The sequence below is a fragment of the Nansenia antarctica genome (assembly GCF_963989245.1).
Source record: "Nansenia antarctica genome assembly, chromosome: 12".
Lineage (NCBI taxonomy): Eukaryota > Metazoa > Chordata > Actinopteri > Argentiniformes > Microstomatidae > Nansenia > Nansenia antarctica.
In genome coordinates this window covers 1,228,486-1,244,327 of record NC_137682.1, presented here as the reverse complement: position 1 = coordinate 1,244,327, position 15,842 = coordinate 1,228,486, and the positions used below count along the sequence as shown (strand labels likewise).

Below are 15,842 nucleotides of genomic sequence, written 5' to 3'. Positions count from 1 at the left end.
ACTCAGGCTGTTTGAAGGGAAGGGGGGGCGAAAAGAAAAAAAGGGCACCTACTGCACAACATGGGACCCCATCAGTGCACATGGTCAAGTTTAGACCATTGGAAGGGCAGCCAATAGGGCACATCCTCTAATTTTGACACTCAAAAGGGCACTTTAGTGTGACGTTTTTCAACTGTGGAGGCACATGGTCAAGTTTAGACCATTGGAGGGGCACCAATAGGGCACGTCCTCTCATTTTTGCCACTCAAAAGGGCACTTAAGAGAGACGTTTTTCAATCGTGGGGGCACCCTGAGTCCGCCAGTGTTGAGGAACACTGACTTAGGATGTTGGTTGTTTAGTTTTGGCCTCGCGTCCGTTGGCCTTGGTACTGTGGTACTGTGAGGTGCTGCGGTAGTGCTGGTCCGGCGCCAGGTTGATCCGACGGACGTTGAGATCGGCGGCGAAGGCCCGGGCCTTCTGGTAGAAGAAGAGAGAGAGCTCGCGGTCAACCAGGAAGTTGTGGTAGATAGTAGCCAATCGGGTACAGAGCTGCAGCTGGGACTTCTTGTTGCCCAGGTCCATGGCCGCGGCCAAGGCCAGGTGGTAGTACCCTGCTGCGTCGAACGGGTCCTATAGGTCAAAGGTCAAAGGTTAGAGGTTAGAGGTCAGAGTTGAAGTTAGAAGAACTCCTCTTTGAAGGACCATTAAAGCTGTTTTGGTTCGTGAAAACAAACAACGTTAGTCCGTTTTTTATATGTAGCTGAGGAATCACAAGATAACATGGGATTGGCTCTAGCTTAACCCCCATATTTACATGACTTCCAAAGGTTTGGTGGTAAATTCCTATTTCAACGGCTGTAAGTGAAACTCAACAAGGAGTTTCACCAGAAGAATGCAAGAATATTCTATTCTATGTGTTAAAATAACAAAAATAAAATCCACGAAGTCAACTTGTAAATAGCTTTAGTTTGAGCCTTTTACCTTCAGATCATAGAAGATGATGTCCCCCAGTGTCTGATAGACCCTGACGTAGTACAGGGTCTCCTCGTCGAACTGCAGGGGCGTGGGGCAGAGGGACAGGGTCTTCAGGTAGTAGTGTTCCGCCAGCTCAAACTGCCCCAGGCAGTGGTACAGGGTGGCCAGCCTGTGGTAGGCCACTCTCTCGTTCAGATGATCTCCTAAAGGAAGAAACAAAAGAAAAACAAAACATGCCCGATGTCTAGAGTTATTAGCTGTACTTAGCTGGAACACAGCTTTAACCAGATAGAGACCACAAAAGAATGATCAGGTAAGGAAGTGTTTACCCTATATATTATACATACGTATATATATAAATATATATATATATAAATGTTTACCCTACTATATTATATATATATATGTTTATCCTACTATATTATATATATATATATATATATATATATATATATGTTTACCCTACTATATTTGAGCAAAATCAGGAGTTGAGTGGACATTTCGTGACGTTAGAATTATAAGGTTCTATCTCAATTTTTGTCAAAATTAAGTTTTTTACATAATCTGATCCATTAGGTGTTTATTAATGCCTGTGTGGTGTTATTTTTAAAATGTTTACATTTTTGAGTTAGTAATTAATAAAATACAAAGGTTCCATCTCACAAAACATAATGGAATGTAAAAACTTTGACGCTCAATATCTCTGAACTGCCCTAAACGGAGATAGAACCTTATCATTCTAAACGGAGATAGAACCGTATCATTCTAAACGGAGATAGAACCTTATCATTCTAAACGGAGATAGAACCTTATCATTCTAAACGGAGATAGAACCTTCTCATTCTAAACTCACGATTTGTCTGAACAAACGACAGGATAGTTTGGCCATAGAGCTGATCAGTCTGTAGTTATGGTTCTGTCTGACACCTAGTGGCCTGGCCTAGATAATGTCAAGTGAGAGTTGTCATGAGTCTTCCCTGTGTGTGTGTGTGTGTGTGTGTGTGTGTGTGTGTGTGTGTCCTACCCAGAGTAACACTGATGTCCAGGGCCGCCTGAGCGAACTCCACCGCCTCCCCGTACTGCTTCAGCTGCAGCAGCAGATCCACCAGCTTGTTGGACAACCTCAGTCTGACCTCAGTACTGCTGGTCTTCACAGCGATGGGCAGAGCTCGGTCCTGCAACATACACACACGTTGTTGTAAGCACACTCATGTACATATACACACACACACACACACACACACTCACACACACACACACACACACACACACACACACACACACACACTCATTGTTGTAAGTACACTCATGTACATATACACACACACACACACATACACACACACACACACACACACATACACACTCATTGTTGTAAGCACACTCATGTACATATACACACACACACACACACAGTCCCACCCTGTAGAAGCACACTGCCTTCTCTCTCTCCGTGACGCCGTTGAAGAACACGTCCCCCGCCGCCTCCAGCAGCTGCAGTATGAAGTGTGTGTCTCCAGTGTTGAGGCCGACGTCCTGAGCCACCTGAGGAGCAGAGGAGGAGGAGGAGGAGGAATAGGAGTCAGTCAGGGGCTGGAGGGTGGCGCTTAGGTGGCGTAGTGGGTTAAGCGTTGACCATGTAACCGCAGGGTCCCCGGTTCGATTCCAGCCGGGGACATATCCTGCATGTCATCCCTCCTCTCTCTCTCACCCATCCTTCCTGTCTAAAAAATCTCTACTGTATCTGTCAATAAAATGAAAAATATGAGTGGGACTGCCCCAATCAGCAAAAAAATAACTAACAAAAAAAATGATGAGGAATGGTATCACACATGTTTTGTTTTTTTTCCATTTCGTTCCACACATTACAACGAGCCTGTCCTCCGATTTCTTCCTCCACCAGCCTCCACTGGAGTCAATACCCTTCATTCACAGCTGAACTGACTAACCCTAACCCTACCATAGATAGACAACCAGTGTGGGTTGATAATGAACTGTGATAGCTTTCAAAATCAGAGGAGCAGAGGATCATGACAACCTGCTAGCTAGCAAAGTTGAATCCGTTATATGAGTATCCGTATTGAATGTCAATTTGGCACTAATCGTGAGTTTAGAATTATAAGGTTCTATCTCCGTTTAGGGCAGTTCAGAGATATTGAGCGTCAAAGTCTTTACATTCCATTATGTTTGGTGAGATGGAACCTTTGTATTTTATGAATTACTAACTCAAACATTTCAACATTTAAAAAATAACACCACACAGGCATTAATAAACACCTAATGGATCAGAGTATGTAAAAAACTACATTTTGACAAAAATGGAGATAGAACCTTATAATTCTAACGTCACGACTTAGATGGGCAGGTAAGCTGGTGAGCTGGAGTCTGACCTGGATGTAGAGGTCGACCAGCTCGTTCTGGCCCAGCATGTGGTAGATCTTGCCGGCCTGCAGCCACGCGTACGCCTCCTTCTCCCGCTGGCCCATGTCGATGAAGATCCCCAGGCTCTGTTTGGTGTAGTCCAGGGCTGACCGGTACGCCCTACATACACAAACACACAAAACATAAACATCAACATAAACCTAAATGAATGGATGAACACATCCATCCCCCTACCCCAGTAATCACTGATCTAACATGATGGGACTAGCCGAGGGCAAGCTTTCCACTGACCCTGTGGTTACATGTGTGGTTACACTAAATGTGTAGAAAAGGCTCTGAAATTATTGGGGGTTTGACACTTGAATCACGTTCGCCAGTTGTGGGAAACCACGTGTGTCCCCGTTAGTCTGGTGTTGCCAATTTGGTTGTTAAGTCGTGACGTGTTTCCGGGTCCAACGTTGGCTGAGGCGCTGTCTTCGAAATGCCTCAGTAATAATAATAATTAATTATATTTGTATAGCGCTTTTTCGAGGCTCAAAGACGCTGACAATATGGGGAAAACAGGAAAGTGCTGCTGTGTCCCTTGTTGTATGAATAGATCCCAGTCTAAAAAACGATTGAACTGTCATTCTACCGCTGTAGTACACTGGTACTCTGGTGCTTTAGTACACTGGTACTCTGGTGCTTTAGTACACTGGTACTCTGGTGCTTTAGTACACTGGTACTCTGGTGGAGGGAATTTCTGGTTTGGACCCGGAAATTGCTAAACGTCACGTTTGACGTCAGACTTAACAACCGAATTGAGAAGGGAGTTCTGGAGTCCTGGAGGTCAGCGTTCATTGCATTGCAGCCTACTGAGTTACTTTACCAGTTATATGTTAAGGTTATTCAAACAGGGCTCTTATTCTCCTGAGCTTGGCCCTCTGACCCCGGGTTAGGGTTAGGGTTAGGGTGATCTCTGACCCCGGGTTAGGGTTAGGGTTAGGGTTAGGGTGACCTCTGACCTCTGTGTGCCCAGGCTGAGGTACAGCTGGCTGATGGTCTGCAGCACCTCCCCCTCCTGGCCGCGGTCCCCCAGGCCGCCCAGCAGCAGCAGCAGGTGCTGGTTGTAGATGATGCACTGGGCCTCGTCTGGACACACGGCCCGGTACAGGTGGACCAGACGCCTGGTGGCGCTCAGCTGGCCTGGGGCAGACAGAGACAAGATGGAGTCAGGTTAACATGTTTCTGTGTGTGTGTGTGTGGGTGTGTGTGTGGGTGTGTGTGTGTGTGTGGTGTGTGTGTGTGTGTGTGTGTGTGTGAGTGTGAGTGTGAGTGTGAGTGTGTGTGTGAGTGTGAGTGTGAGTGTGAGTGTGAGTGTGAGTGTGAGTGTGGTGTGTGTGAGTGTGAGTGTGGTGAGTGTGAGTGTGAGTGTGTGTGAGTGTGAGTGTGAGTGTGAGTGTGAGTGTGTGGTGTGTGTGAGTGTGAGTGTGAGTGTGGTGAGTGTGAGTGTGGTGTGTGTGAGTGTGAGTGTGAGTATGAGTGTGAGTGTGAGTGTGTGTGGTGTGTGTGAGTGTGAGTGTGTGTGTGAGTGTGAGTGTGAGTGTGGTGTGTGTGAGTGTGTGTGTGTGTGTGTGTGTGTGTGTGTGTAAAGCAGGATAAAGCACATTGTTTCCATTCTATATTTGTCACGTCACTTGAATAGGAAAAAAATGCAAACATGAAAGATACAGTTTCCATTTCATAATCACAGGCATGAGAGGACTGTGTTTCTCTCATACCACAGATGGTTGTTTCAGCTGGGTGGTGGTACGAGTTGAAGGGGGAGGATAGTTTGTGTGGCCTGGCATGGATAGTTTGTGTGGTCTAGCACCAGGGGCTACAGTGCATACTCTCTGCTCCTTCCTTTCCTGTCTTTCTCCTCCACTCTCTCTATCCAATACAACTCTGTCTCTCTCTGTAGATGCAGACCACTGACCCTGTCAGCTATTGGAACAAAACATCTGAAACATCTCTGAGCCTAAATAAGCTGAACAAAAGCCACTGAACACATATTCATCTTAAACAATCAACAAATTACAATTCAATCAAAAATCAATCAACACTTAAGTTGCCTTTTTATACCTGTGTATTGTCATTGTAACAACTTTGTAAGTGTTATTACATAATCATTTGGTTATGGCATGATATGCTTTATTCCCATATGCAAATACAAAGCAATCACTAATGAGCTATGTTAAACAATAAAATAATGTTAAATGTCAGTGTTGTAAGTAGAGTAATCACAGAGTTACTACACAGGTCTAGCGGCAACAATGTGAAGTGTGACAAAATCAATAACACTATAAAACTATTATTGCGTTATTAACTATTAACTGTTACACATCTCTTCAGGTTACACCTTAACTGCTCCTCCTGAGACATCCACTACCCCCCCCAGCACTGCGTCTCCTGAGACACCCGCTTTTCCCCTCTACTGTGTCCCCTATGACTTCTACTGCCCCCCTTGTACTGTCTCTCTGTTCTCCAGTGTCTATATACGTATATATATATATATATTTAAAAAAAGGGTTTTCTTCTATCACTTATCTCTTCAGGTTACACCTTAACTGCTCCTCCTGAGACATCCACTACCCCCCAGCACTGCGTCTCCTGAGACATCTACTACCCCCCAGCACTGCGTCTCCTGAGACATCTACTACCCCCCTGCACTGTGTCTCCTGAGACATCTACTACCCCCCAGCACTGTGTCTCCTGAGACATCTACTACCCCCCAGCACTGTGTCTCCTGAGACATCTACTACCCCCCAGCACTGTGTCTCCTGAGACATCTACTACCCCCCAGCACTGTGTCTCCTGAGACATCTACTACCCCCCAGCACTGCGTCTCCTGAGACACCCGCTTTCCCCTTTACTGTGTCCCCCTATGACTTCTACTGCCCCCCTTGTACTGTCTCTCTGTTCTCCAGTGTCTATATATATTAGGGTGATTCAAAAACAGTTTTTTCCCCTCTGCCATAAGGACTCTCAACACCTGACTCACTGCACTGTATAAATTGTAAATTGTAAATATGTTCTGTCTTGTCTTGTGGTTATGTGTGTTCATGTAATGTACAATGTGTGTATGTTTTTTGACACTGCTTTTGAGCTGTACCGACAACAAATTCCACCGACCTAGGTCGTGTGGTCATTAAACTTTCATTCATTAAACTTTCATTCATTCATTCATTCATTCATTCATTCATTCATTCATTTAAAAAAAAGTTTTCCTTCTATCACTGAGACTACCAATGGCCCCTGGCCTGAGCTAGATTACTCTTCCTGCTACGACTGGTGGATTGATGATTCACTTGCTTAGTCAAACGTATCGATTGTAAGTCGCTTTGGAATAAGGCTTGCAAGTCTGCTAAATGCCAAAAATTTAAAAATGTAAAAAATGTACTAGCAAGGGAACAAACACTTCACTTACTGTCTGAATGGTTGGATTTGATCGCCATCAGTAGGGCCCATTCGTAGTAGATCTTGCCTCTCTCCCGCCGCCCCTGGTCCAGGTAGTGCTGGCCCAGCTCCAGCAGCACGGTGATGAAGGCCACCTCGTGGCCCTCTCCCTGCAGCTCAGAGAACAGCTCCACCGCCCCGGTCAGGTGGGTCTCCGCCAGCCCTTTAGCCCCGGCCTTCAGACACAGCAGCCCCAGGTTAGCCATCGCCACCGCCCAGTTGGGCCGGTCCTCGAACTCCTCGCACACGTCCATGGCCGCCTGGTAGCTCTCCGCTGCCCTCCGGAGGTCGCCGGCACCGCGGCGCAGGGCCACGCCCCGCATGTTAAGGAACAGGCCCTCCTGCGGCGTGGTGCAGTGCTCGGGCATGGAGGCCAACACCGCGTCCAGGATGTCCAACGCCACGCCGGCCTGGTCGTTACAGATGTGGAGCCAGGCCAACCACACGAGGGCGTTGTTGCGTTCGGGTAAACTGATTTGAGAGGATGATGGAGAGGAGGACGATGATGATGAAGGCCTAAGGCGGTCTACGAGGGTGTGCATGGAGCGTACGGCCCGTCCGAGCATGCCGTGCTTCTGAAACAGCTGAGACAGGCAGAGCGTGAGGGCCTGGGTCAGAGTATGGTTGCCGCCTCCTCCTCCTACTTCCCCCCCGGTGAACGAGAGGGCTCGGTGCAGATACGGCGCGGCTTGAGCCGGGACGGAGACCTCTTGTTGCTTCCGCATCCCGTAGAGTCTGGCGGTGTTCTCCAGCACGAGCCCCACGCCACTCAGGCAGTCGGCTAGCCTAGCGGAGGGGTGTAGCGAGGCCCTCCTGGCCGCGCTGACGCTGAGGTGAGGTAGGTGGAGCTTGCTGTAGAGCTTCCCCAGGCAGAGGAAGCCGTGGCTGGGCGTGACGCTACGGGTCCCCGGGGGCTCCGCCTCCGAGAGATCCAGCAGCCTCTCCACGAACGGCACGGCGCTGCCGGCACTCTCGCCCCGCCTCCAGTGGTGCTTAGCCAATAGGAAACAGGCGCGGGCTTCAGCCATCTTGTTGCGGGCCAGGACGGCCTTCTTCAAGATGTATTTGAGGACCTCGGGGTCGTTCTCCACGCTGGACACACAGTCGGGGAGGCCCATGAGGAGAGCGGCGATACGCTCGGACAGGGCAAAGTACTTCTCCATGTTCTTCTGCATGAGATAGATCACCGCCAGGTTAGCGTAGACGCTAGCCAGCAGCAGCATGTCTGTGAAGCGGTCCTTGGGGACTGTAAGGGCCTCCTCGTAGTAGACCCTGGCCTGGGAAAACTTAGACCGCCCGGCGCACAGCTTGCCCAGCAGGAAACACAGGCGGCTCTGGGACCAATGGAGTCTCTTCTTCCTCGCCGTCTCCCTGGCGACGCCCAGGTAGGACACGACCAGCTCGCCGTCGTCATCGTCCGTGTGACCGTCGAAGGAGGAGAGGAGGAGTTCCGGAGTAAACCTGTAGAGGGCGCCAAACTCTGGCTTGTACTCGCTGCCGTCCAGGAAGGAGAGGAGAGGCAGGAAGCTGTCGTGGCTGGAGCCTTCCTCTACCAGGTGCACGGGGAAGCGGGGGGGCTCAGGTGAGGCGACCACAGGGGGGTCTGGGTCGTCTGGGTCGTCTGGGTCTCCCAGCATGCAGTTGGAGGTGACATTCCCCTGTCCCTCACTTAGAATCTCCTCTATCTTCCTCTTCAGTTCTGCTTGTTGTTGTTGAGCGTCCACACTGCTGCCAGGGAAGCCATCTGCCAATGATCAGATGAGGGTTAATAATTACCATGTCGGGAATGAGACACAGAGATGATGAGTGAATCATTATGACAGTATGTCTCAATAGTTTTTCCAGAAATGTCAATCCCTACTGATGGCTAACCCCATGAAAAGTAAAGACAATGTGTGTAGATAGATACAGCAATACATCCTACTTTGAGTTGGTTCCTTTGAAGAATCCTGTCGATCGATTAGATCTGTTGATAGCAAGATCATGGATAAATCATGGATTAATAACAAGATGGATAGATACATAAATCAATACCAAAACACCAAGCTGGAAATAACAACAAGCTCACCAGGAAAGGCCTCCAAGCATTTGTGTGTTTTCTTTTTTTTTCTTTTTTATTAAATTGTCTCTTTTCTTTTAAGCTTTTTTTTGTGTGGGGCAGTCCCACTCATATATTTTCAATTTTATTGGACAGATACAGTGAAGACAGACAGGAAAGTAAGGAGAGAGGGCATGTCAGCAGGGCATGGGCCGGATTCTAACCCATGCCGACATGGGCATATGTGTGCACTGTAGACTGTGGTGCTGGACCACTGGACCACCCCAGGCCACCAAGCAAGCAAGCATTTGTGTCATACCAAGTTTGTAGACAGAGCCAACATCGTTTTGGGAAGTCTTCTTCAGCAAGGCGATAGTCTCCTCTCTCATCTGCTCTTCTCTCAGGTTGAAAAAACATCTCTCCTCTTTGTCCAGAAAGATGTCACATGCCCTGAAAAGGTTTAATAAAACAAAACAGATACTATTTTGAGAGATAGTGGCAAAGTCAAACCTAAAAAAACAAACATGGAGGACTATTTGCATTTGTGAGTATGTATAACTTGATTTGGATGTAATAAACTTCTAATGAGTAGTAACGATGATGAAACATCATGGTTTGGTTCAGTCTATGCAGATAGACGACAGCACACTTACTCACAAATGGTATCATCAGGTTTCACCAGGCTGGTCTTGACCAGGCCCACCTCTCCTGTCCCCTCCAGCCTCCCTGTGAACCAATCAAAGCAGGACACCAGCCGTCCCACGATGATGATGCGGTCCCCAGGCTCCAGGCTGAGTTCGTCTGGACCCTCTGCATCGTACTCTGCAGTGGCCATGCAGGAGCCCGTGGCTGGGGGGGGGGGGGGGGGGAGGGGGCGGGACACACAGGCAGGCAGATGTATTTGTATATGTAACCCATGGTTAAAACTACAATACCCAGCAGCCACTGGTTACCTAATTCCACAGCACACCTATAACATCCGGGTCGCGAGTTGTTTTTCCTAGCCTATTTGGATTTTTCAATTGAAATATAATTATAGGATATTATTATTAATATCTGAATTATATTTATGAAGTAGCATATTCCACTGGCTACATATAGCACATCTTCATACAAATTAATGTAGTTCATTAATTAATCGACTCATAGTGCTTTACATAAAACATGAGATAAAATAACAATTAAAAAGTGAAGAAAAAAAAAATGGGTCAACAAAGCTGAACAAACGAATTAAGAATAAGTTACAGTAACAGTTTAACATATTCAGGTTTAAAATCAATCAAAGAAAAAAACAAATCAATCAGTTAAAAAAGCCTATCCTAACTCTTTAAAATACACTAAATTAATTAAAATCTGAATAGAACAGAAAAGTCTTCAGCATATGTGACTGGGTCTGGTTAAAAAGTCTGAAAGTCTGGCAACATCATTTTTGCAGTTTTTTCCAGATTATGAAAGGGTAGATTCTAAGCTTCTAGCTGACAACCCCACTGACAGATGACAGGTAGATAATGACAGGTGGTGTAATGGAGGAGTGGTTGTCTTGAGGGGGTGGTTGGGGGTGGAGTTATCCAGCTATTGTTCCCATCCGTTACCTACCTGTGAAAAAAGGCTGAAAATACTTTGAGGGAGGATATCTCGGCTTGGTATCTTGGGGGGTATCAACATTCAAATATGCATGACTTCAACTTGTGTCGGATTTCAATGTATGACACATCATTTGAAAGCTTACAATCTACCCTTTCATAATCTGGAAAAAAACTGAAAAATGATGTTGCCAGACTTGCAGACTTTTTAACCAGACCCAGTTGTCACAAATTCAGAGATTTGTAGACATTGTAATGATCTAAGAATGGGAGAAATGTGATCAAACTTCCTAGTTTTAGTCAGGACTCTTGCAGCAGCATTTTGAATAAGTTGTAAGTTGAGGAGAGGACATTAACATTGTTTCCCTGCCTAAGAATGTGTTTTTGTGGAATACAATGTTGCCCTGGGGCTTACTAAAAGTTCCATTCATTCCAAAACAAAGCTCTGCTTACCAAACTGGTAGGGAAAGGCACATGCTGGCTTGCCACTACCAACTAAGATGTTCTCCGCACATGATTTTAGAAACCATCTGCAGGGATAAAAGGAAACAAACCATGTCAAAGTGTTCTATTATTCTCATGCCTCAAAATGAGTAGGTTTACATTTGCACAATGAAGATTACAGCAGTACAGACAGAGATGGTTGTATTCGCTCACTGATGGAAGGGGATCACAGGCTCCAGGGCAGGTTTGGCCTTGGTCCCCCGGGCTCCGTCCCCCAGGGCCAGCACGGTCCACCCTGAGCCCAGGAACGGAGGCTCGAACAGGGCTATGTCTCCCTGCTCCAGGTACAGGTCACTGCCGGAGGTGGAGCTGTCAAACATCTGGTTGGCGCTACAGCTGGCGAAGAAGGACCCTGCAGGAGTCAACAGTGGTACTGTATTTACAACAGGGTCTATGGGGGTCAAACACAGGTGTACCAGTGGGCCACCAGGACATCTTCAAGGTCTGAGGTCGACACGAGTTTAGATGTCTCAGGCAGGACTACCTCGTCCTGAGAGGATGATTCCAGATCTCCTCCACCACACACACAAGGGTTTGTGACCCCATAATGTACCGTACCGTACCTTGTCCTGTACATTCATAACGCAGGGCTCTCAAGTCTCACGCATTGGGCGTGAGACACACGCATTTCAACCCGTTCACACGCTCACACGCCGCGTGTGTCTCACGCCCAATGCGTGAGACTTGAGAGCCCTGATAACGTAACCCTAACCCGTACATACTTAGAATAACACATTTAACTTCATAGCTTCATACTTCATGTTCAGAAGACTTTCTCTTCAGGTTGGTTCATCAAAATAGAAGAAAATGTCTGTATGAGTAAATTAGGGGAGGCTGGTGGAGGTAGACATCGGAGAACGGGACGAAAATCCTCCAATTTCTACCTCCACCAGCCTCCACCAGCCTCCGCTGGAGTGGATGGGAGAGCAGCTGTGCTGTTGTCACCTACCCTCTTGCATGAGGATGCCGATGTACATGAGGTTGAGGGTGCCCTCCTGGATGGAGATCTCTATGCCCACGTCCTCCTGGTCCAGCGAGCTGAGCCAGAACCCCTGGTCCAGCAGCAGGTTCTCCATACACTGACCCAGGAAGCCTTGCAAGCACAGGTCCGAATGTCAACATTAACTCTTTACTTTAAATATGTATATATTTAAGCTGTAATTGTAAATAAGAATGTGTTCTTAATTGACCCCCGCCTGGTTAACAGTTAGTACTGTTACATTTTGGCATTTTTTCCAGGCATAGATTAATCCTAGAACTGGACTATTGAGGATGCGTTTTAGTCTAGGATTAGCCCTAACCCTAACCCTCTGTGTTCAAGAAACCTGCCTAAATGAGATTATTCACAACAATCATTGTCTCCTCTTATTTGTTTGTGCCTTTATGATAAACAACATACCCATTGTGAAATAGGTGGTGAACTTCCATATTTCCTCGAATGTTTTAAATGTGACGAATATGATGTTTTCTTCACTGTTGATGGAGACCAAGCGAGCCGAGAGTTCCTACAGTGCAGGAGAGCAGAGCAGAGATAGATAGATAGATAGATATCACAATCACAATCAGAACAACTTTTATTACATCCAATGTACAGGTACACAAGAGTAACATTCTTCTGGCTCAGGTTCTTCAACATTGGCATTGCAGCACGATACAAAATCACATTAACAGAATAAGGTAAAATAAGTAATGTCAGTAATAATAAAGTAGAATAAAGTAATAAAGTGATTAAGTGATGATAGTCGTACTACAACAGATACAGTACAGGTAGTCAAGTAGTAGTCAGTTAGTGTTCAAGTAATCAGGTAGTGTGCAGGTAGTCATATTATGATATTGTGGGGAACATGGCGCATTCTGGCCTGCAGGTGGAGCCAGACTGTGGTGGAGTGTGGTGGGGATGGTGGAGCTGATTGACGCAGGTGTCCTCAATCAGACTCATCATCCCAGATGGTGTTTTTAACCTGTGTGTGTTTGTTCCCCAGGTGAGTGAACGAGGCGTTGCCTCTGTCGGAGGTAATAACTGTCATTATTATTATTTGAAAATACTTTTTGATTATCTCAGAATCTGCCAGCACACCCACGTAGAGGTAAATAAACGGGCAACGCCCAGCCTGTTTCTCTGTGTCGACCTCCCTCTGTGCCTCGAATCCTTTACAGATCTATATTATTTTTGTAGTGAGTAGTATTTTAAAAAAAAACAATTTTGGTGTTTTCTTCCAGTGCATTTCTGCAGGAGCCTGATTGCTTGAGGGAAACAGCTGTTTGACATCTTCTGGGTTTTAGCCCCAAGGCTAGCATTTCCCCCACTGCAGGACCTCGAACAGTGTCTGGTTGGGGTGGCGGGGGTCCTTGATAATCCTGAGGGCCTTTCTGACACACCAGTCACGGTAAGTGTCCTAAATGGAGGGAAGCTGACATCCGTTGATCCCAGTGGTGGACTCAGGCTGTTTGAAGGGCAGGGGGGGCGAAAAGAAAAAAAGGGCACCTACTTGGAAGGGCAGCCAATAGGGCACATCCTCTAATTTTGCCACTCAAAAGGGCACTTTAGTGCGACGTTTTTCAACTGTGGGGGCACATGGTCAAGTTTAGACCTTTTGGAGGGGCCCCAATAGGGCACGTCCTCTCATTTTCGCCACTCAAAAGGGCATTTTCGCCACTCAAAAGGGCATTTTTGCCACTCAAAAGGGCACTTAAGAGAGACGTTTTTCAACCGTGGGTCACCAGGAGGGGCGGTCACTCCCCCTGAGTCCGCCAGTGGTTGATCCTCTCATCTGCCCTTTGCAGCGTTCTGCGGTATTGGACAGGTCAGTTACCAGTGCAGAGCCAGCAGCATAACATGGTTTGTGTGTCAGGCCCTGTCGTGTGTATACAACTCCAATGACTTCACCTCGCGTCTCGGTTTGATTCAAGGTTGTGCAATCTAAGAATAAGATCATTTGATAACCGCTAAAACACCTGATAACCAAACCAAGAGGTCTTTCACGGACTGAGCACGTCAAACGCAAGACTGGTGATAAAATGGCTGATAAAGAACCAGAACATTTGTTTCCTGTAGCTCTGCACGTGTACAATAACACCACAGAGAGGTCTGATAAGGTGTGTTGACATGGTGGGGCGTGCGTGCGGTGCCAGAACGAGGACACGTTGTAGCGAATGGTGGGGTAGAGTAGCTTGCCCTACGCAGGGATTGACGACTCACGACCTTCCGATTGCCAACCAACTGCCCTAGCTACTGGCCCAGGATGGTGAACTCCCTTGGCGGAGAAGCTAATGGCCATCTAGAAAATGGCAGGTTTCCTGGTCCTAGACCAGTGGTGGTCTAGTGGATAGTGAGTTGGACTTGTGATCGGAAGGTTGTGAGTTCAAATCCCGCCTGAAACCACACCACTACTAGTGTGCCCTTGAGTAAGGCACTTAGCCCTCAGTTACTCCAGGGGGAATGTCCCTGTAATTCGTAATTGTAAATCGCTTTGGATTAAAAGCGTCTGCTAAATGGCAAAATTAAAATAAAAATTAGACTAAAAAGTATTATTTATTTATTTTTTCTGGGGCAGTCCCACTCACAATTTTTCTTTTTATTGACAGATACAGTAGAGATTTTGACAGGAAGGATGGGCGTGAGAGAGAGAGAGGAGGGATGACATGCAGGATACGTCCGCGACCGTAATCGAACCGGGGACCCTGCGGTTACGTGGTCGACGCTTAACCCGCTACTCCACCTAAGCGCCCCTAAAAAGTTTTTTCAATGGAGAATTACCACAGAAAGGCTTACTTTGTGTTCAGGAAACCGCCCCAAAGAGTGTCTTGGTGTTTCAACGGGTGTGAGAGTACGTGGTTGATCACAGAAATATGATTTTAGAGAATACAGCAGTAGAGGTGTACAGGTAACGGGGTCCTCCTCCTACCATGAAGAGAGCGCTGACCTCCGCACTGTCAGCCTCCAGGACGCGCAACTTCCCCCGGAGCACTTCCTGTGAACTCTCGTCAGCAGCGAGTCTGTCAGGGCCCTCCACCATGGCCAGCAGCATGGGCAGAGCTGGAACAGAACGTCACACAACACCACACATCTCTTAACATCACACATCACCACACATCTCTAATGTCACATGACACCACCACACATCTCTAATGTCACACATCACCACACATCTCTAATGTCACACATCACACAACACCTCACATCTCTAATGTCACACATCTCTAATGTCACACATCACCACACATCTCTAATGTCACACATCTCTAATGTTACACAACACCACACATCTCTAATGTTACACATCACCACACATCTCTAATGTCCCACACCACCACACATCTCTAATGTCACACATCTCTAATGTCACACATCACCACACATCTCTAATGTCACACATCTCTAATGTTACACATCACCACACATCTCTAATGTCCCACACCACCACACATCTCTAATGTCACACATCTCTAATGTCACACATCACCACACATCTCTAATGTTACACATCACCACACATCTCTAATGTCACACATCTCTAATGTCACACATCACCTCACATCTCTAATGTCACACATCTCTAATGTTACACATCACCACACATCTCTAATGTTACACATCACCACACATCTCTAATGTCCCACACCACCACACATCTCTAATGTTACACATCACCACACATCTCTAATGTCACACATCTCTAATGTCACACATCACCATAGATCTAACATCACACTATACGCCAACACTATATCGGTGAACTGGCTCATTGTAATGTATGGAACGGAGTGAGGAATGGTGTCAATATCAGCGTATTGCATTCCATGCATTGCAATGAGCCCACAATGAGACATTAAATCACCATTAAAGTTGACTAGCTGAGTACTGGCCATTCCAGTCTAGTTAATGTTTGAAGGACAGTAGAGA

The 15,842-nt window shown here is 46.7% G+C and overlaps 1 protein-coding gene across 1 annotated transcript in view; it reads right to left on the bottom strand.

The window, feature by feature from the left end:
- Nucleotides 1-319: 319 nt before the first annotated feature.
- The window catches only part of sh3tc1 (SH3 domain and tetratricopeptide repeats 1), a gene marked incomplete at both ends in the record, with an annotated part of 18,865 nt that continues 3,342 nt past the window's right edge, over nucleotides 320-15,842 (bottom strand). Inside the window, 15 exons of the mRNA XM_080543113.1 lie at nucleotides 320-610; nucleotides 962-1,158; nucleotides 1,980-2,130; nucleotides 2,378-2,500; nucleotides 3,346-3,496; nucleotides 4,342-4,522; nucleotides 6,786-8,558; nucleotides 8,739-8,780; nucleotides 9,172-9,302; nucleotides 9,506-9,701; nucleotides 10,889-10,965; nucleotides 11,093-11,291; nucleotides 11,889-12,032; nucleotides 12,339-12,444; nucleotides 14,845-14,975. Of these exons, the coding sequence (XP_080399239.1) occupies nucleotides 320-610; nucleotides 962-1,158; nucleotides 1,980-2,130; nucleotides 2,378-2,500; nucleotides 3,346-3,496; nucleotides 4,342-4,522; nucleotides 6,786-8,558; nucleotides 8,739-8,780; nucleotides 9,172-9,302; nucleotides 9,506-9,701; nucleotides 10,889-10,965; nucleotides 11,093-11,291; nucleotides 11,889-12,032; nucleotides 12,339-12,444; nucleotides 14,845-14,975 (3,893 nt within the window). The remainder of the gene's footprint in view (nucleotides 611-961; nucleotides 1,159-1,979; nucleotides 2,131-2,377; nucleotides 2,501-3,345; nucleotides 3,497-4,341; nucleotides 4,523-6,785; nucleotides 8,559-8,738; nucleotides 8,781-9,171; nucleotides 9,303-9,505; nucleotides 9,702-10,888; nucleotides 10,966-11,092; nucleotides 11,292-11,888; nucleotides 12,033-12,338; nucleotides 12,445-14,844; nucleotides 14,976-15,842) is intronic.